At 26.7% G+C, this 21,664-nt stretch overlaps 1 protein-coding gene across 2 annotated transcripts in view; it reads left to right on the top strand.

The window, feature by feature from the left end:
* The window catches only part of Oseg4 (intraflagellar transport protein Oseg4), a 45,676-nt gene that overhangs the window by 9,093 nt on the left and 14,919 nt on the right, over positions 1-21,664 (top strand). For both annotated transcript variants that reach the window (XM_043043946.3, XM_016061365.4), the window contains exons 5-22: positions 878-979; positions 2,836-2,915; positions 3,273-3,353; positions 5,402-5,558; positions 7,670-7,818; positions 9,200-9,322; positions 9,442-9,537; positions 9,628-9,720; positions 10,017-10,216; positions 11,150-11,207; positions 14,635-14,688; positions 16,352-16,467; positions 16,627-17,086; positions 17,538-17,606; positions 18,807-18,935; positions 20,061-20,149; positions 20,564-20,681; positions 20,937-21,022. In XM_043043946.3, coding sequence (XP_042899880.2) covers positions 878-979; positions 2,836-2,915; positions 3,273-3,353; positions 5,402-5,558; positions 7,670-7,818; positions 9,200-9,322; positions 9,442-9,537; positions 9,628-9,720; positions 10,017-10,216; positions 11,150-11,207; positions 14,635-14,688; positions 16,352-16,467; positions 16,627-17,086; positions 17,538-17,606; positions 18,807-18,935; positions 20,061-20,149; positions 20,564-20,681; positions 20,937-21,022 — 2,260 coding nt within the window. The remainder of the gene's footprint in view (positions 1-877; positions 980-2,835; positions 2,916-3,272; positions 3,354-5,401; positions 5,559-7,669; positions 7,819-9,199; positions 9,323-9,441; positions 9,538-9,627; positions 9,721-10,016; positions 10,217-11,149; positions 11,208-14,634; positions 14,689-16,351; positions 16,468-16,626; positions 17,087-17,537; positions 17,607-18,806; positions 18,936-20,060; positions 20,150-20,563; positions 20,682-20,936; positions 21,023-21,664) is intronic.

Genomic DNA, 21,664 nt, shown 5'->3' with positions numbered 1-21,664 from the left:
AATTCAAATTTAAATCAAGGTTTTTATGGAGAAAAAAACTTAAAAATACTCAATTAAATACATATAATTGAAATAAGACACAGTTTTCAATTCTGACTGCTATTTTTATAAGTAATAGACTCATAATTTTTAATTATTATGTTTTGAAATATTGATTGTTACTGCTATTACTGATTATTCGTAAAGTGCTTTTGATTAACTTTTCTTTGTAACTGGAATGTCTAGTATTTTTTGTTCTCTTATGGAACAGTGATATTGTTAACAATCTTATTTGATCTTATGCATATATTCAAGTAGGCATAGTTTCTTAAATACAAAAAAGCAGTGATATTGCTATGTTCAAATTCTGCTTGCATTTATTCATCAGATATTTTTCCTTTTAAGTAAAAATTAGAACTTTAATATATATTATCAGATAAACTAAAAGTTTTAAGAATTTTTTTCAAGGTTTTTGACTTTTCTAGATTGATACACATTTATTTTGATTTTATTAATGCACAAAATAATATTTTGAAAATAGTTAAAGTTTTTGTCATAAATCGAATATCTTCTATAAAAAAAGGCCTTTCAACTTATTATGACTTGAAAATGTACAGTTTTCTTCTTAGATTGTCTTAGAAACTAATCATTCTTAGAAAACTGTGAAATATAACTTCGTGCCACAGTATAAAAATTATTCATGTCTTTTTTATTGGAAAGTTGGAAGATTTTTGTTTTAAGTCCATAGTTATATCTCTATTTTAATTTCTTTTTGTTTACTTATTTAGGACTTTGTACCTTTAATTTTGTAACTTTTGCTTAGAATTTTAAAAATATTCATATTTATAAAAAAATTTCAAATCAATTGCAGTTTAAAGCATTAGTTTTGATCGTTTAGGTATTTGGTATGAAGAAATGGTTAATAATCGGCAAAAGTCTTTAGTTAAAGGAATGTCTTGGAACCATGATGGTATGAAAATCTGCATTACGTATGATGATGGTATGTTATGACTATATTTTCATTATATATATCAAGAAAGAACTGTATATTTAAGAGCCAGTTTTTTTTAAAAAAAATTTAGCAAATCAAGCATGTTTGAATCCTTGAAATTTTTAATTTTCTTGAAATGTTCAAGATATTTTCTTTTATGTTAAACTATTTGCCACCTGTTTTTTTATTATTTTTTTGTAAAAAATAATTTTTTCTGGAAGCTTTAGGGATCAAAACTGAAGATACACTCGAATTTTTTTTTTTTTTTTTTAAAAAAACATTGATTTTCAAGTTGCTATACTTTTCGTGAAAGGAGTGAATCATGACACTAACCATTATTTTATGTTCTACTACATTTCACTAACATTAAGACTTAAAAACTTTCAGTGCACCTTTGCATTAATGGTCAAAGATCATTCAAAAATCTTCAAAAAGAATCTATTTTCTTAGACTTTGACCATCAAAATCTACTAGCACAAACAGTGAAGCATAACGGTACATATTTCGGTAAATAGATACCAATGTATTTACTTAAAGTAGCAATGAAACTGAAAGTATCCACAACTCAAAATCATTAACTGCTTCCATCAAAACTAGACAAGTATGAAATTTGCTAGAAAAGAAGCTTTAAGTATAACAGGAGCAAAATCAGTTCACAAACTTATGATATGGTTTTTATAATATGGTGCTAAAATCTCTGGCCCATACTGTAATAAGTATAACAGAAATTATAAATATCATTGAAAATATTTTCTTTCAAAATAACTTTTTTTTAGAAATATTTATTTCTTATTGTCTATATTGAATTGGTTGTGCTTTACAAAATTATGTATGAAAGATACACAATTAAAGTTCATCTTATCAGTTGTTAGCTTAGCTATTTCTTAAAAGTTTTTGAAGTTAGAAAATATTTTGAAGAGTCTTTACTAAGAATGTTTCTTGATGAAGGAAGTAAAAAACAATTAGCCGAAAACTATATCCTGCATTATCAAATTTTCCCCCACCTGAAGCATTGTAGATATTTCAGGCTTTGAAAACACAGCGGAGCAAGGATTAAAATATATTTTGAAAACTGATAAGGAAATTCACAAAAAGATAAGATGTTTGATGTTTTGCTCTAAAAGGAGAAAAAATTCTATTCCTATGAATGTTTTTAAAGATATGATACTCATGCTCAAAGAGGGCAAGGAAGTACAAGCAATAAATATTCATTACATTGTATTATCTTTCAAAAAAAAAAAAGTATTTCGACCTTTGTAATTTTCTTTTTCATAATTTCCTAATGGATAGTATAGACAGCTATGAATAGGTGAACTTCATTCATTAACATTCTGTAGATTAGTTGCATAAAAAAATATCCTTTTTATATTGAATTTATTAGCATCAAACTCTTCATTTATTATCATTTTTTTAATATTTTAGCTTGCCAGCTTTACAAAATTTGGTCTAATCCTAAATTTTTATGTTACATATTTTCAGTAGTATAATTATAAAGATATCTTACTATTAAAGTTTTTCATTTAGAAAATGCTATTTCTTATATTATGTATGGTATTAAGTAATTAAAAATAATGTATAACATATCTCGTTTGAGGTACGAAAGGCACAATTATTGCAATTTAGTCGATGAAAACTATCCAGTCTGTATTAATTTTTCTCATTTCTCTTTATATGAATTATTAGATTTCTGTTTCTTTATTCATAAGAAATTTCAATGATTTCGAAGAATGTTTCATAATCTCTAAATTTCTGAAATATGCTCTAAACAATTTAATTTTGATGATGAAAGTTATTTGAATTTTTATGGATGTTGTTTTACATAAAAAAGGGAACTATTTAATTTATTTTTATTTATTTATTTGCAGGAGTTGTTATTGTTGGATCAGTTGATGGAAACAGAATATGGGGAAAAGAATTAAAAGGACTCAATCTAACTTGTGTTGAGGTGTGTAATTCGTGACTTTGCATCCAAATTTATTTAACTGATATTTTTTATGGTATTAATTATTTAGATTATATCTTGGTTAAATGCACAATTTAAAAATAGTCATTACTTAAAATTTAATTTATCAATGAAAATGAAATTAAGAAAACAACAATTCTAGAGTGTTCTTTATTGCATACTAATCAGTAAACGAAATTTTATCTTTGACTTCTTCATCTGTGCCTTTTTTTGTGATCCATACCATATAAACCTTTTTACCATATCCTGGAAGGAGGTTTTATTCTAACTTATTTTACTGAAACTTCATATTTATTTAAATATTTCCATATTCAAACATTTCAAGTATTTTTCATGTAGTGGTCTCCTGACGGTCGCCTTCTACTACTTGGTTGTAATAATGGTGAAGTTCACATCTATGAGTTTGGAGGAGCTTTTGTGGTAAGTTTAAGCCAAGTATAAAAACGTGTATGTTATTAATAGTAACATTGATGTTTTGAATTTTATTGAAGAAATGAGGTTTTTAATATTAATCGCCCGGTGGCTGAGTGGTAGCGCTTCACGCTCCTGTGCCACAGGTTCTGAGTTCGATCCTCGGGCTGGGCAAGGTTGACTCAACCTTTCATTCCTTCAGTGGGTCGATGAATGAGTTCAAAGCTGGCTTGGGAACTAAAACACAGGGGATTTCGCGTTCGGCTGACCACCTAACCGGAACAGCTGCTTCTGAACCCCAGAGCCCTAGGTCAAGAAAACTGAGATGGGCACAGTAGGCCTTGGCCCTCTTTGGGCTGTCGCGCCACTGAGTTTAGTTTTTAATATTAATACATTTGACTTTGAAAGTCTATATACCAGTATACATCATGCTCAAATACTTGATATTTGTAGCTGCATTTATGATAAATATTTAATTAATGAAAATGTTGATAAATTATATTGGATAGATATTTGTAAATTTAATCTTTTTTGACAATGTACTTTTTAATGGCCTTGATTTTTAACAAAAAATAAGGATTCTGCATTGTAATTCTTTTTCTAGCGCTTTGGCTAATATTTTTTTACATTTTTTTGAAGCTAAGTGTCTTGATTTTAATGCTTTTAGATATATTGATCATTTAATTGTGTTAATTATGATTTTATTTTTAATATTTGTCGTAAAGATTTGGTTTTGAAGAGGACTAATGAATATTTAGATTTCAAAATTGATACTGATAATTATCAAATTAAAATTGGTGTTTATGATAAAAAGAAGGCTTTTAAGTTTAAGGTTATTTTTTTCCGAAATTTTGATGCCAATTTGTGCAGTAAAATATTAAAAAATTTGGTTTTTTCTCAATTGTCTAGAATTAATAAAATTAGCAATAATGTTGAAAATTTTCAAGAGGCAGCATGTAATTTTTTTAAAAATTTGGATCGTAATGGTTTTCCTGCATTATTCAATTTAAAATTAGAGAAATGATTAAAAATTATTAGTTTTCTTTTAATAGGGCAAGATCGAGTCTTAATTGATTTGGCCCAGTTAAACATTTCTACTAATGATGGCAACTGTTTTCTTGCTCTTTTTCTTTTTTTCTCCCTTCTGTGCATTAGATTAGCGGGCATTGTCTTTTCATTAATTCAGTTTAGTTGAGGTTTTGTAGTATGTTGTGTTCTTTGGTTTTGGGATTTATTATTTTTAAGTAAGTTTTTGAACATTGTTTCCTTTTGTATTAATTTAGGTATTATACTTTTGTATTTGTCTTTGTGTTTTGTATTCTTTATTTTCTCTTCCTGGACTTTTGGCAAATCCATTTGGGTACAGAGAGAGCAACTTAGATATTTGTTATACTCTCTTGATAGAAAAGGTTTTGTGTTTTAATGACTTACAGAGCTGGTACCCCCTGATGACGTCAGCTTCGGTTGTCATTTATATCTTTTTCGTTGTTTAATTCTTTATATTTTCTATATAATGATAAAGCATTGCAAAACAAGATCTGAAATTTTTAAAAAAAAATCTGTGAAACATAGTGTTTCATAGTGCAACTAAAAAGAAATCACAACATTTGTAGAACCACTAATTTTAAATTTTACTATATAATTTGTTTCTAGATACTTAAAGATTTTATGTGCTTTATTAATTTTTTTTTTATTTATTTGTTTTTGCACTGGCTATCTTTGTTTGAAAAATATTTTGTTTTTATTGTTTTCCAATAAATTGTAAAATACTTTCTGAATCCTTTTTATATTTCTCTTTCATATTTTGAGTAATTTTTTTTATACTATCTACTTTATGGTTAAAAATGCTAACATAATTTAATCTAAATTTACATTCAACATTTTATTATATATTATTTAGTTTTAACTCAATATACTCATTGCATGGTTGGTCCCTTATAAAAAAAATAACATAGCGAAATGAAAAATATTAGTGCTTAAATGTTTTAATTTTTAATTCTCAAAAAATATGTTTAAATGATGCAAAAATGTTTGATCATTTATTATTTTATTCTTAGGGTAAAATTCCAATCTCAACATTAGCTGATAATAAAAAGAAAGATGATTTGATGATGATAAGCTGGTTTAAGAAACAAAAAGATCCAGACATTCCATCATTAGCAGTAGTCTTCGAAAGTGGCCATATTCAGTTGATGAAAAATGAAAATGATAGCGGTAAACAATGATTTGATTTTAAAGTATAGGAATTTTTAACGTAAGATTAATCATCACCAAATAGTATGTTTGTATTAGAAATTTCTGTCTTTAATATGACATGTAAGTACTTCTGTTGTTGCAAACTGACTAAAAATGGATTTTCTATAATGCTGGTCAGTTTAGTTTCAAGTTTGTAACATATAATACAACTGTCTTCCAATATTTCTAACAACATTGAATTTGATTAGTGTTAATCATAGTTTGTTATTATGTCTAAGCTAGAGGTGCACAACCTGTTAAAAATTAGGAAATATGTAATTTACGCATTTAAGTTTTAGGCGCACCCAATCTCAATCAATGTAGTTTTTCTATGGCTTACGCTACGGACTTATGCATAGTTTTGAAAATCCGACTAATTTTTATATGTCATTATTACGATACATGACTTTCAAATTTTAGTTATCGCTTTTAAAATTCTCCATGTGTACCGATTTCATCGTAAATCCAATGACTTTTTGGTAGTTATTGCTACCCATTTTCACGTAGTCACTTAAAAGTACTCATCTCATTTCATATTAACGAGATTTAAAAATCATCCTTTGCGATTCGTATTCACGAGATTTGAAATCACATATCCCGATTCCCGTTCTGGAATTAAAAAATCATACGTTGTTACTCTTCTTGCAATTCAAAAATCATACACTGCTATTCATATTCACAGGATTTAAAAACCATATATTGTCATTGATATTCACACGTTTTAAAAATCATACGTTGTTAGTCTTCTCGCAATTTGAAAACTACACAATCTTGATTCGTATTAACACGATTTAAAAATCAAAAATGGAAGAACACCGTCTGGAACAGATTCAAAAACTGATTAAGTTATTTGCCTTAAGTTCAACACTACCCACAATGACAGCTTCTGTGGAAAGACTGTTTTCCTGAATGAACTTGGCATGTTCAAAACTACAGAGCAGTCTGTAGTTTTGAACTGTCTGTACTTTCAACAAAATCATTACATTTTCATTTAATGACTCAAAAAAGCTATCATCACATGATTAAATAGATAAAATTATCACAATATTCGAAAATTGCAGGATAACCATTAAGAAATTTTTTAAACCATTTTCTACCTACTTGGACAATTTTATATGATTTTTGATTATATGCTGAGAAATTATTTGTATATCGTTAAATTTTAACTGTAAAAAATTTTATCGAGATAAGTTTTATAAAGTAATGTAAATTTTAATTAATTGTTAATATATATGTGTATTAATTGTAAATAGTAAGTGTCATGTTAAAAAAGTATTGGTCCATAAAGAGTTGTAAACAAGTATCTTAATAGTTTTTTATTGTTAAGTGAAATAATTCCTTCAAAATTAATGTTTTCTTTCTTTCTTTTTCTTCTCTCTCTCTCTCTCAGCCCCTGCCTCTTATAATTAATTTAAAATATAGAAAAATGCTTTAAAGTTGAAGTACAATCCCTACTAAATGTTGAATCTTATTTTCCGCTGAAGGGGTTTTGTTTTAATTTAATCATTTTTAACGCTATAAACTTTCATTAAATCAAAATATTTAACTTACATTTATTTTAATAACTAGAATATTTATTTTTTTAGAAATTTAATTCTATGAACAAATTTTTTGACGATGTTTAAAGGGACTATGTAATATGATAAAAGAAAACATGAATTTTCCCATTGTGTTAAATTATTTCAATTTATCTGAACCTTTTCTGATAAATTGATTCTGATTTTCTGATTTTGTTTTTTTCCTAAGTAATCAGTTTTGCAGTTTCTAATTTTAAACATTTAAAAGTATTTAATTTTATGCATGCATATTACAAGGTTAACTGACAAAAAGAATTTAGTGCCTAGAACAATGATGTTTATATAACAATTCTGTCTAAATACTTTGGCATGTGGCTCTTCATTAGTCAATCTGCTGTGCATGTCTGCTTCACTCAAAAAGGTTGTGCACCTCTAATCCAAGCTGATATTTAAAGTAGGAAATTTATTTTAAAAAATTATTTTCTTCTAAGGATTCTTAATTTCTTTTTTATCTAGTTTTCAAAATTATTTTCTTAAAGTCTTTTGTGTCAGTTTTTAATTATTTTTTAACAGGTGCTTGTGTAATTGATACTGGTTTAATAATTACATCTTTGGAATGGAATTTCAGCGGTAGTATTATAGCTGTAGCGGGTAAGAGAGAAAAAATATCTTCCCCAGATGAAAAATCTCATGAAGTTAAATTCATAAACCCATTTGGTGAGGTACAGTTACATTTATTTTATATGTTTATTTGTTTTGTTAAAGCAGTGAATGTGATCAAACATATGGTTTGGTTTGGTTTGGGAAGAGAATTTAAGAAATTTATCAATTTAAAGAATTGTCTAAAAATATTGAGCCTTTCGTGCACGACATAGTTTTCTTGTTATAAATCTCAGTCTTGATGATTCACAATGGAGAAAGTTCAACACTGTTTGACAGCTGTCCTTTGTGGCTTGTAGATGTGTAAAAAAGGCTGCTTTTCTTAAAATCAGACAATTTATTATCTCACAGCATTTATCTTTATTGACGCATCAAAAGAGAGAGAACTTCTCTGGATGGTATTAGTATCTCCTTGTTGTAGACCAGATCTGTTACCTTTAGCCTACTATTTATTTTAATCTCTTCAAAATTGCTGAGCAGAATTTAGTTTATTTGAAAGGAGACTGATGACACCTTGCATCATAATTATATTGCTATTAAACACAACAGTTCTATAGAAGTGAGATTATAGCATTGGCAGAATAATGTCAGTTATTACTTTAAAATTATTATAAACCTATTGTTGAACAATTCCAGAGGCTCTATACATTTTAGACAATACAATATTACATTTATGAGTCAAAGAATTTCATTTTGTGAAACATATAAAATCTGAGTCCAAACAGCTTTCACTCTTACAAAAGAACCTCACAAACTGTCACTTTCCAAAGTTTGGGATTTTCAGTATTATTAAATTTTTGTCCATATTAATGAATAGGTAAACAATTATCTTCACTAGGAATTCTATTAAGTTATAACAACTGAAATATTTTATATTTTGTAAAAATAGACAATGTGTGAAGGACAAAGTTAGCAGATTTAATCAACAAAGGTGATGTAAAGAAATTCTCAAATAAATATCTTAAATGGCACAGTACTGTTTATAAATAGTGCAAAAATACAGTAGCAAACCAACCATAAATAGAAAACGAAAATTTTCCTTCTCATCCCCAACCTCAGTAGGGAACGAGAGGGGAGGTGTGTATGAATAAGAACATCTGCTACTGTGCCCCTAAATATGATGCTTTCCTTTATAGACCTGTTCCAAACCTTGGGGGACCAGTTTTGTTTACCTTTTGGCTATGAAGTTGGTTAACAGTTCAGTTTGCTACATCACGAAATGAAAAAATAACATGCAATGTCTATTTACTCTTTATATCTCTTAACGAACACATTTTTTGCAAAAAGAAGGATGGTCTCCTCGAGAAGTTTCTCTACACATTGAACATGCTTCACAATATACCAAAAAGCATTAAATTCAGCGAATGACTATTTATGAGGTATATAAGTGTACTTTTCTGCAATTTCAAACTTAATTACCTGATGTTTTGTTGTTCTTAACAGGTTCTTCACATTCTTCGGTTTGGAGGTAATATTTGTGGACTCTCTTGGGAAGGCGATGGTCAGAGAATCGCTCTTGCTGTTGACTGCTACATATTTTTTGCTACAGTGAGACCATATTATAAGGTTAACACTACTTAATTCAGTTGTCCTTATTATAATGAATATTATTTATTTGTATATATGAATTATTTTAATTAAAACCTCATTATAGCTTTTAATTGTTTATGATTAATGCTTTTTAGTGGTGCTATTTTTCCAATACATTGGCCTATGCATTCAGTAAGTCATTAGATCGTAAAGAAACAACAATTATGTTTTGGAACTCCAACACAAAAGAAGTTAGTTTTCTAGATATATTCCTTTTACTCTTTTAAAGTTAAAACCTTTTTATTTACAAAATATTTTTATAACTTCACGTCTTTTCTTAGAAACATATTAAACTGGTGAAAAATCTCTTTGCATTAACATCCCATTCTGACTTCTGCTGTATTGCCACTCGAAGTGATGATTTATCAAAAGAAGTAAGTGCTCTATTTGTCATTAAGTTTATAATTTGTCAATATCTTTTTTTTTTTCAAAGTATTCATCAACTTAACAACATTGACTAAGTGATATAGTTTCATGCCTTCTTGAAACCTTAACATTCTCATCATCGGATGTTGACTCCATATGAAATATTGTGCTTAAGCTTGTGGCTAAATTTTTGTTTTCTTGACCTATATACTTAATTTATGCTTCTTTGATCTATATTCTAAATTTTGCTTCCTAAACTTTGTTTATTGGAAATAATATTTATAATATTTGCTTATTATTTCAGTATTCTCTGATTGTGTGCAATGCAATTGGCTCACCCATTGATTTGTGTAATGTTAGTTTAGAACCATCTTTTCTTTGCATGAATGGGTCTGACGTGTTTGCAGCTTCTCGCAATTGCTTCTGTAAATTTCACTTCCACTCACCAAAGAGCAAATCTCTGATGCAATTCTCCAGTGAAAAACCTGGATTATCTGAAGAAAGGTAAATTTCTTGTACCACTTGTTAATACCAGAAGAACAAAATTTATATGTTGGCCTAATTTTTACTATTGCACATATTTAAAACTTGTATTCTAAAATGTATTATATATTTCATTGCAATACAGAAATCATCAAACAGTTTTTACAAAAGAGTTTCTTATAAATATATTATAAGAAGTTTATGCTTTTTATTAAAATAAATTGTCTATTATAAATGTTTATATATCAGTATGTAATGCTAGATTATTTAAGACTTTATATTTTGGCTTAATAATTGTTTAAATTTACTTAAATTCAAAACTGTATAGTTGAATAAAATCATAATTTTTTTGTTTTGAAAATTTCTTTGTTAATGTTTTAATAAAGATTTTAAATGTTTATTAGTCTACTTTATTAATTTCAAAAGTGCAAAAAAGAAAAAATAACCATTTGAGTATTTAACTCTTAGTCTTTTTAATACCATATTTCTTATGTAATCTCTACAGTGCTTGTTCCACCACTAAATGTTTAAATCCTTTTAAAAAGTGCATTCCAATTTATCCTATGCATTCCAAAGCTCTAGTTATGTTTTTTTATTGTACTATTTGTTTCTTTATATTTGAAATCACTCTTGTTACGAAAAATTCTGAAGATATTTTCTCTTTTGGTGGTATTTAGCTATCTTAATCTTACTTTATTATTCCTATTAAATGTGATATTTATACACTACTCTTTTTTAATTAATCAGTAATTGTTTGTTTATGATAAAAATTTCCTTGATTGCCAATATCTGTGAAAGATTTGGAGGAAAAAATTAATAATTATTTTAGCAATGCTGCATCAACTATAACTTTTAATTAAGAAAGTTGTTAAATATTACTTGTTTATTATGTTTAGTAGCTAGATGCATACAAACAAGGATAAGATGTAATTTATGTTGATTATTTAATTACAGATGCACTGTTTACGACCTACCAAATATTGAGCAATACTCTGGTGATAATCTCAGAAATGTAAGATTATTTCTTTACTGTTTATTCACAGATACTTATCTTAAACTAGGTAATATTTTATAGCCTAAAAAATTTTAGTTCAAATTTAGTGTTTTTGTTCCCTATTAACTTTCAATTGTTTTTTCGCAACTTTTAGTTCACCATTATTTAATCTATATAATTTTTTCTACGAGATTTAAAAACCAATGATTGTATTAAAATACCTTTTTTTATATATATCATTGATTTTAAGAAATATTTTTTGTATTAGATTGTAAATATTGCAAAAATGACCAACCATAATTAAGTGAAGCTTCTTGCATTATTTTAAACACTATTTCAACATTTGTAGTAAGAGATTAAAAATACAAGATCATAAAGCAATTATTTGTTCTTGACATATCTTTTGTGTTTGTGCAAATGGTATTATGTTAGTACAAGATGGCTAAGTCAAATTTAAATTTCAAATTTAATAATTATTTGTTATTAACTACTTGCAACAACAAAATGTGCTATGCTCAATGAAAAATCATTTAAATAAAGTTTTCATTTAAATACATTTTTTTAAATAATCTTTATATAAATTTATTCTTTTCTAAATCTTTCTGAACTTAAACAATTTGTGTAATTGAAAAAAGCAGATTTTATTTTAATGGAATGTAATAAAGACTCATATGATCAAAAACATGACTTACTTGTATTGTCAATCCACAAAATTATTTTAGCCGTAATAATTTCCATACATTTTTGCATATTATATGTGCCTCAAAATTTTCTCTCACCAGCTTGCCATTGGTGATCAAATATTTAAGACTGGCGAGTAATTTTCATCTTTTAAAAAAATTGAGTTTTAAACTGACTATGAGCGCTTATATTATCATGCCTGATTGAAGCAATGTATGAAGTGTTTTGTTACCTTTTTTATTTATTACGAAAAATGCTGTGTCACTCACTTTTCACTTGTGAAACTGTTGCCTTTGAAAAATTTAAATCTTAAGACAAACATAATTTGGTTTAATATAATTATTGTTATAAAAATGTTTAAATTTTTAAGTTAGTGATCTTTTATGTGTTTGGTTACAATTAAGCTTTTCATAATACATCAGTTAATATTGTAAAAATTGTTGTCATTTTTTTAATTTGTTCCTCTAGATAATAAATTTTATAAGTCTAATGAGTCTTTATAATTTTATAAGTCCTCTAGATAAGTGACAAAAAAAAATAATTTTCTTCTACTGCGCATTTTAATAGAGGGCGTTGTTTTCTTTTATTTCAAATGTTTCTTTTACATTGAGTTAGTTTCAAAAAATTTCTGTTTGACAAGTTTTCTGTGAGTTTTTGTATTTTCATTTTTGCATTATATTCTCAAGATTTTGTTTGAAATTTCTCTTCTGATTTGATTTTATGTGTGATGCCACAATTGGCATTACATATTTATTTTTCATTACTTAGCTTATTTTTTATTAATGAAATCATATTTAAAATAAATCAAAGACTTAATCTTTTGAAACGAACATAAAATATTTTATTCTTCTCTTATAGATCAATATAAAGGATACTTTTTATTTCATTACTAATGCAGACTTATTAATTCACTGTCGCCTCTAATCGAAAACAGAAATCTATTTATAACTTCTTATTCTAATTTCTAACCGCAGAAATTTTTCAGTTGCATGGTTGTAATAATTCTCATAAATTTGTTGGCGACTCGTGATCGCCAAGGTATTATTTTAAACCCAATATTGATATGCTGGTTGGCTTAGTTTTGGCTATGTTATAATTTATTAAATCGCCAATTTTGGATGTCCTACCCATGCTTCTGTGTCCGTTGGGAACAAATTACATGTACTTTTTAATTTGGCTTTAGTTTAGGCAGGTCGTGGGGGAATTGTCTCCCATGGCCTGTCCTTATTAATATTGGTATGCAAAACTTATTCAACTAAAATTCCTTTGAATTATATTTATATATTGTACCTCGAGCTCTGCAAATATTTAAAATAAAAGCTTATTAATTCTGATCCAGTTCAAGTATAATTTTCATCATCTCCTGATTTCAGCATCAATCTTCAATTGGACCAGTATACAATATACTAACTTCCACCCTCACCTTAATATTCCACCATCTCAACATATATGGCATCCTGAATCCTCCTTCATATTATGTATTTCTTGTATTTTTCCTGGACTTTTGCAAAACCTTCGGGGAGCAAAATTTGACATTTGTCTGGATCTCTCTCAATAGAAAAGGTTTTGTTCTATGGCTTCCGGAGCTGGTACCCCCTGAAGACGTCGGCTTCGGTGGCCATATTTTTATTTCCATTGTTTTCTTTATTGCTTCAATTATTCTTTCTTTTGAAAATTTCTGCTGCTTTGCGCGTTTTTTTCAAGGAAAGTTCTGTTATTATAAAATTAAATATTTTGTATTCTTTTACTTAATTTTTTAACAATTTTCTTTTATTTTATCTAAATTATGCTTTTCTCTGTGCAAAAGAAAAAGGGTCACACTTGATCTTGATATCCTTTTACTCATGTTTTATGATCTTATCTTTTCTAGATTATTAGAGCCATCTGTTAGAAACACTGCTAACTAAAAAAAATTAAATATAGTACAAATTACTACAAACATGTTAATGCATGTTGGAATAAAGTAACAAACTGTTTGGAGTTTAAGACAAATCAGGAAGATGAACTTGATTCTTCTCTGAACTTGATTCTTACTATATTGATGTTGCTTGTTTCGAATAAGACATTTTTTTTCTTATTTTTCATTTTATCTTTGTATACATATAGCTTAGCTTATTTATAAGAAAATGGGATTTGCACGAACCTGAAAAAATCTGTTTTTTTTTTGTTTAATATTTGTGTCAGTATTTCAATTGCAAAACCTTTTGGCTGCTTTTTTGAAAAATTTTGTTTAATAATTCTATGTTAATCAATTAATTCTATGCTATAAGCATTTTGTGGAAGCGTAAAATTAGCATATTTCACAAGTTATCTCAACTTAGTATATGAGAATTGAAAATAAAAACTAGTTTTACATTTCAGATTATACTAGTTTAATTTCACCTAATCGTCAATATTTTAACAATTTTAGGTATCCCAAAAAATTCTTTAGCCATTTGTATAAATCTTGTTACAAAAAAGTTACGTAAGTAAAGATAGCTTATTTTTACAGACACAGTGCTTTTTCTTTACTTCTCTTATTATATTTTAGCATAACAAATTGTTTCCCCTTAATAAGGCTGGAAATATGTTATTGTTTTCTTATTTATTAAAATTTATTCGAAGTGCACTGTAAAATTTCTATTAAAGTTTAAAATTATGTTACTATTTAGTTTCATTTTTGTGCTTGTTATCATTATTATTATGCTTAATATTATTATAAAAATTTTCATCTGTTTTGAGGGCTGCTATATATGTTTATATACTTAAAATTTATTTTTTTCAGAACCTCCTGAAACCAATTTGTTGTATCACTTGCAGTGATTCTGTTTTATTACTGGTAAGCTTTTTTAAATTGTGTTGTTTAGTTTCTTTAAAATTTTATATTAAAATTTCTAATATTCTATCCTATTATAACTTTGATTTCAGCAGAGCTATAAAGCAGGGTTATAGCAAAAAGTAGAAAAATTAGGCAATTACAGACTAACAGCATAATCAATTATGTCAAATCGAAGAAAAGAATCTTTCTGCTACGAGCATTCCAGTTTGAGTTTTTGCTTCTAGCAATGCTTATATTTTATCTTATAACCTTTAGTATGAAGCATTATATTTAATCTCAGTATTTTAAGTCAGTGATCTCCAACCTCTCAGCTGCGAACTGAAACTGGTCCTTGGATCAAATGGTACCAGGCCATCCACAAAACTTTAAATTATTCCCATTTTATTTACTGTGCTGTATTTTCCCTCAGTTTTGTATTACTTTCCATGAATTTCCATGAACGAGAGGTTAACTGGGTGCTGAGAAGCGTCACTTAAAGCCGCGCCAATGCCATGCATGTAATTGTAATTTATTTAGAGGGCATGTTTAAATACAATTAAATTAAAATTATTAAATTAAAATTATTAAATTAGAACAATCCAAAATATAAACAATAAATGTCGCTAACCTCTGTGGGCTGCAGTAAAATTATCAAACGTTGACTGGTCCATGGTGATAAAAATGTTGGGAAGCACTGCCTTAAGTGAAATAATTATAAACCTTTAAACTAACAAGCTTTATGATTTAAAATTCATATCTATATACTACTTAATTTTCAAGTGTAATAAAATGCACTAACTGGTATAAAAATGAACTTTCTCTGAACTTGTATGCCTTCTTTTTATTATCTTCAATATAGCAATCAAAAAAATACATGCCAAACTAAATTTTAAATTTGCCTATATATAGGTACTTAAGATAAAAGTGCTTAAAATAGATAATGTTGTTTTATGATCAACATTTTCCTCATGTCCTATTTAAGCAACTCATAAATTAAAGATGTTTGAACACAATTTTAAAATTTATTTATTTGAACATAATTACTACAAATAAATAAGTTTTATTAAAAATTTATTTTTTAATGTAATGCTTATTAGAAAATGTATTGATTTTTTAATAAAATATATTCATATTCTTTTGGCCTTTGAAAGGATTTTAAATCGGGGTGTATTTTTATGTCTAACATCTTTATAGGTTTGCCATTGTTAACACTTAGGAGGCAAAAGACTATGATGCATTACACGCAATGTTAAAAGCAGAGAGACTGTAATTGCAGTCATGAGAAAGACAACAATGATGGGCTATAATCTGTTACGTTTAATAAACTTATATTTGTTATTTAAATATGTTTTATTTTGAAATAATGTTTTATTTGCTACTCATTTATTAACTAAGTCTTTTTTTTATTTACAAAGTTATTACTTCATATCATTAATATTTAGAAAATATGAACGAAAAATTCTGGATTTGCTGATTACCTGTTCAAAAACATTGGAAATCATGCTTACATACAAATTGTTAGAATAAACTTAATTTATTTTTATGAAACTATATTCAATGTAATTTAAATATATTTAGTGATAAAATGTTTCTAAGTTTAGTGATAAAAGAATTCCATGCATCTGTTCTATTGTTTTTATAAGAAACATTTTTTAACCAAATCCTCATTGGGTATGTTTTTCAGGGAGATTCTCTTGCACGATTTTATCTATATTCTTTGCCACAAGTGAGTTTTTATTCTTTGATTCAGAGTACTCATCCTGGTGTGCCTTCAAAAATTGCTTTAAATTGTGTCTCTGAGTAAGTATGTTTCTAATATGAATAAATATGAATAAATACAATTATACTATGCATATTGAAGTAATATTATCTGGAATATGCAGTTAAGTTCAGTAAACGAGGAAAATAATAATATAAGCATGTTGTTTACATTAATCTTTTGTTTATTTATTTTTGCAGTGTGATGGCTTGTATCAATGTCTTTGGAGAAATTACCTTCCATGCTATTTCAGATTATTGGAATTCATCAAAAAACCACTCTGATTCAAACCCTCTAAGTATTAAGAGATCTTCCTTTGATTCTAAACAACCTTTTCAAAAAACTACTGAATCTGGCATAATTGATGAAACATCTGATTCCAGAATATCTAGATCAAAAGCAAATTTCAATTCAATGAAATCAGGAAAATTTTCACTCTCTAATTCTCTGGAGCCAAATGGAATTATGATAGATAATGAAGAAAGTGAGAGTTTTGGAGGTTTTCAACAACAAAAGTGGAGGAGTTCAAAAACTGTTTCTGATTCTTTATCAGGATTTGGTGAAAAATCCAACTTCAATTCAAGAAGTGATGCAACTACTGTTTCTTCGAAGCCTATAGAATTTGATCGCAAATGTGCTTGGGATATTTTGTGGGCATCTGTAAGTATATTTGGAATTCCTTTTTGTTATTCAATTATAGCTGGAGAAGAGATTTTATAGTTTTGCCTTTTTTAAAAAATTTTGCTAATTTCTGCAAAAAAAATAAGTGATTACTACCACTTAGCAAGAATTATAATTGCTTTTTTTATAAATTTTATAGCTTCTATATTTTTAAAGCTTTTATCAGAAGTAAGTTTATTCCAGTGGCTTTAATAATTATAGAAGAAAGCTTATGATATTGAGAGTAAAAAAGATGTAACAAAACATTCTCCATCTTTAGCTTTGAAAGATGAGAAACAAATTTGTGCTCTGAAGTATATGAAGAAATTTTAATGTATAGTAATATTTAAAATAAGAATGTAAAATATTTTTATTTTTTGAATCAGTGGTTTCTTATAATCCATAAATGAATAATACAAAGAATTATTTTACTTTATTCTTTTTTTCACAGGATGATGGACAAATGTGTGCAATTATGGATAAAATGAGAATGTACATTTATCGAGGAACAGAACCTGAAGTAAGCTTTTTCTTCTAATTGTAATGTAAGATTATATATAGAAGTTTTTCATGCTTAATTTCAATTAATACACATTATCTTTTTTGCTTTTAATTCTTCATATAAAACATTTGTTGGCTAGGAGCTATTTTGAAAACGTCACTTATTTTTCCTACTATTATTTTTAATTACTCTCTTTCTAAATTGAAAGTTATTTCATTACAGAAACAAAAACATTTCTTTTATGTTAATTTCTTTTTCCATCTCATTTATGTTTTCCAAAAATGTGAACTTTAATGTTTTATCTACATTGCATAGCATACTTGTTAACTTTTCCATTGGTTACTTCAATCTTGCATATGTATCCCTTAACGGGCATGAAATTAACCCAGGTCTATCTGATACCTAATATGTCATAAACTGTTTTGATAGATATAGCTCATGTTTGTGAGGCATTCTAAGTTTTAATGGTTATTGCTTGCTACTTTACGAAAATAATGTCTGTTATAACAAAGCTTGATCTTTAAAAAGATAGTTGATCAGTAGTAAAATCAGATAGTTGAAAGAAGTAAAAAGTAATAAAATTAACATGCAAATTTTTAAAATTTTAAAAAAAGAATCCTCTAAAAAATTTATTATCTGAAAAGCTGGGAATTATTGATGAACTAGCATATTATTAATGCACTTTTCAATATTTTTTGTAACAAATCATTTGTAATTTTTAAAATAGTTTATTTTTCTAAAATAGTGTATGCTTATTTCTAGTCAGGGAAATAAAATAATGCACCATTTAATTTCCACTAGCTTCGTTTATATCTGTGCCCTTGTGATGTGAAATAATAATCACTTTGGCAATTTACATAAGGCAATGATGTGTGACCCATGTGTAGATGTGTTAAACTCTTTTTTTATAACTAAATAGCTGTCATTCTGTTTATGATTTGGCCTGTATATTTATAATAATATTTAACTTAGTTTTTAGTAAGAACTTTTCATCTTCGATTATGAAATTCTCGTCTGATATTACGCTATCTTGTAAAAGTTCATTGAAGCATAAAATACCTAGATATTTTTTTTATTGAAACAAAAGCTACAGATGGTATATCTCTATTTTTATTAACATAAATGACTTGGCATAGTTTAATACAGCTGTGATTCAAAATTCTTATGAAAATCTATTTCATCATTTTCAAAATAATATTACAAATTAACTATTTTCAGGAGCCCATGACATGCTTGGGCTATATGTGTGAATTTAAAGATTTAGAGGTAAAAGCAGTGCTTTTAACAGATTTAATGCAAAATCCTGATGAACCAGAGGATGTATATTTTTTTAAGAATGATGTTAAAGTAAGTTATTCTAAATTATACATTAATTTTTCATAGCTCTATAAAAAGCTGGAACATTTTATTGAATTATATTATACCAAATTTTAGTATCTGTATACTTGTAATTTCGTAATTCAACTTATCAAAAACCTTGAAAATATAACAGCAAAAATTTTCATTGCTTATAATCATTTTTACGAACAGCAGCACCACATTAAAAAGGGCACTATAAATAACGAAAGAAATGTATGCAATTAAATAAGGAAAAATGTAAAGCAATATACTGAATAAGCATAACATAGGTTAAAGAAGTAAATGTTACAATACCTTATTGTATACTTATAAATGGTTTAGTTGTATATTTTATTCAAAATTCTTATTAATTAAAAATTTACAATGAAATTTTTAAGTTTATTTGTAGATTTAATGAAGTTGTGTGATCATATTTTTATGCTCATATGTAAAAAAGTATACATAATATGTATTTTGAATGCATAAAAGTTTTATATGATGTTCTATATAAAATGTTTTATATTTGTGTATGAGATCTCTATTACTATATTCTGAAATGTTTCGTTGCTTTTGTTTTCAAAAATTTTGTAAATAGGCATGAACAAAAAGTTACTTGAAAATAGATACTACAAGTAATATGCCATTTTTAGTAAATTGGTTTATGACCAAAGAGTCTACATATCCTAGATGCCAGTTCACTGTGACACCTAATGAATCGTAGTTAACACCCAATATTTTATAAAAACATTAACATTAATAACTGTTCCGTTTCATAACTAAATAGGTCCTAACAATTTTGCACTTTTGTAGACCTCTGCTTATAATTATTTTTCCTGAAGAGAAAAAAGCAAGTTTTATAAGTCAAGTATTTAAATTTTTAAATCGATCTTTTCAACAGATAAACTTATAAATAATAATGTTACTTATATTTAGTAGCATTATTTTCACACTATCTATTATGTCTACATAAAATCTTCCAGTTTTTTTTTTGTAGATTATTGCATTCTACTTTTTACTGTGTTATTTTAAATCCCCCATTAAATTTGTTTAGGATATTTGATTTGCGTCTGTTATAAAAGAAAAACATTGGTCATCTTTATGAAGCTTTTATGTTATTTTATTTTCCTTTTCTAGTCACTTAGAGATACAAGGAATCTAATTAGCAATGTTGGATTGAAGGATGCTGCTCAATTCATTGAAGAGAATCCTCATCCTAGATTATGGTAACAGTTTGTCATGCTTTATAGAGAGACTTATAATCTTGTATTATTCAATTATTTTGTACTATTCATTCAATAGTTCAATTTGTGAAATTCCATTTGAATATATCGGTACAATTTACTTGTAAATCTTGGTCTGTATTTAGTTATAATTCTTTTTTTTAAATTTTAATTTGATTTGATTATAATTTAATGAAGTTTATTGCATTTAGGGAATTTCAAATTTTTGCTGTCTTTTTGAAATGCAAATTTATTTGAACTGTATTCAAGATTGTACAAAAAATCTCCATTATTATAAATTTATTACAGATATTGTCAATTATTTTGCATCTTTTTTAGTTCCATTACTCATTAATAATAGAAAAGATGCCTTTTTTGCTTTTTTCTGAAAGTCAATGTTTTAATTTTTATCTTTAGGCGCTTACTTGCTGAAGGAGCTTTACTTAAAATGGATTTTACAACTGCAGAATCTGCTTTTGTGAGGTGTAAAGACTATCAAGGAATTCAATTTGTCAAAAATGTTTCCGGTATAAATGTATGTAATAAACACTATTGTTCTCTATTTTTATAGAACTGTTTTCTTTTCCATTTTTTATTCCCTTTTTTTATTTAAATATTTAGTATTATCAAATATGGTTAAATTTATTACATTTTTTTTTTCAAAAAAGTATAGTTTTTAAATGGAAAATAATTATTTTCATTAATTTTTTTAATTAATTACTCAATATTCTTTGTAAAACTGCCATAATATTTTATGCAACTGTTATTTTTGTTTTTATCTTCTCGGTAGAATGATACGATCAAAAAAGCTGAAGTACAAGCTTATTTTGGTAACTTTGATGAAGTTGACCGCATATATTTATCAACTGACAGAGTGTAAGTAAAATAATTCTATTTAGCTAACTACATTAAATCTCACTATTTAACTTTTTTGTTTTTATAAATGCTATTGATTTCCATTTATGAGATAAAGGCACTGTTATCAAAGTATAGGTTCCTAACTAAATGGGTATCTTCAGGTATCCATAAATTGTTTTCTAGGGAGACGTGTTTCTCACATGTGGTAAAAATTAAGGCTCTTAAAATCACAATCTTATAATAATTTTAATTCTTTTTTTATAATTTTCTGTGTAGTTTTTTTATTTAAGGAAATATTTGCATTTATATATTATGCTGCTTGAGTGACTGTCTTGGTTTAAAGCCTAATTTTTTAAAAAAATTGAAGTATAAAAATAGTCTCTAGCTTTTGTATTAAATTAGAAATAATTAACTGTGGCATGCATTTAAGATACTTTAAATATAAACATTAAAAAATATAAAATAAAAAGAAAATATTGCTACCGCTGCGCTATAACAACTAGCTCTAGAGTGACTCTTAATAAGTCTTTCCCTTTTTATAACGAATTCATATTTTGGCCTCAATAATACAAACAATAAAATATTATGAGTTTTACCCCTTTATTTCAGTAAGTTAAGTTTTTTTAATTTATCACTTATCTGCTTAAGATATATTATTTC

This window comes from Parasteatoda tepidariorum, chromosome 11 (assembly GCF_982258835.1).
Source record: "Parasteatoda tepidariorum strain Cologne lab strain chromosome 11, Ptep-v5.0, whole genome shotgun sequence".
NCBI classification, from domain to species: domain Eukaryota; kingdom Metazoa; phylum Arthropoda; class Arachnida; order Araneae; family Theridiidae; genus Parasteatoda; species Parasteatoda tepidariorum.
The sequence above is the reverse complement of the archived record's forward strand: the minus strand, read 5'-3'. Positions and strand labels throughout refer to the sequence as shown.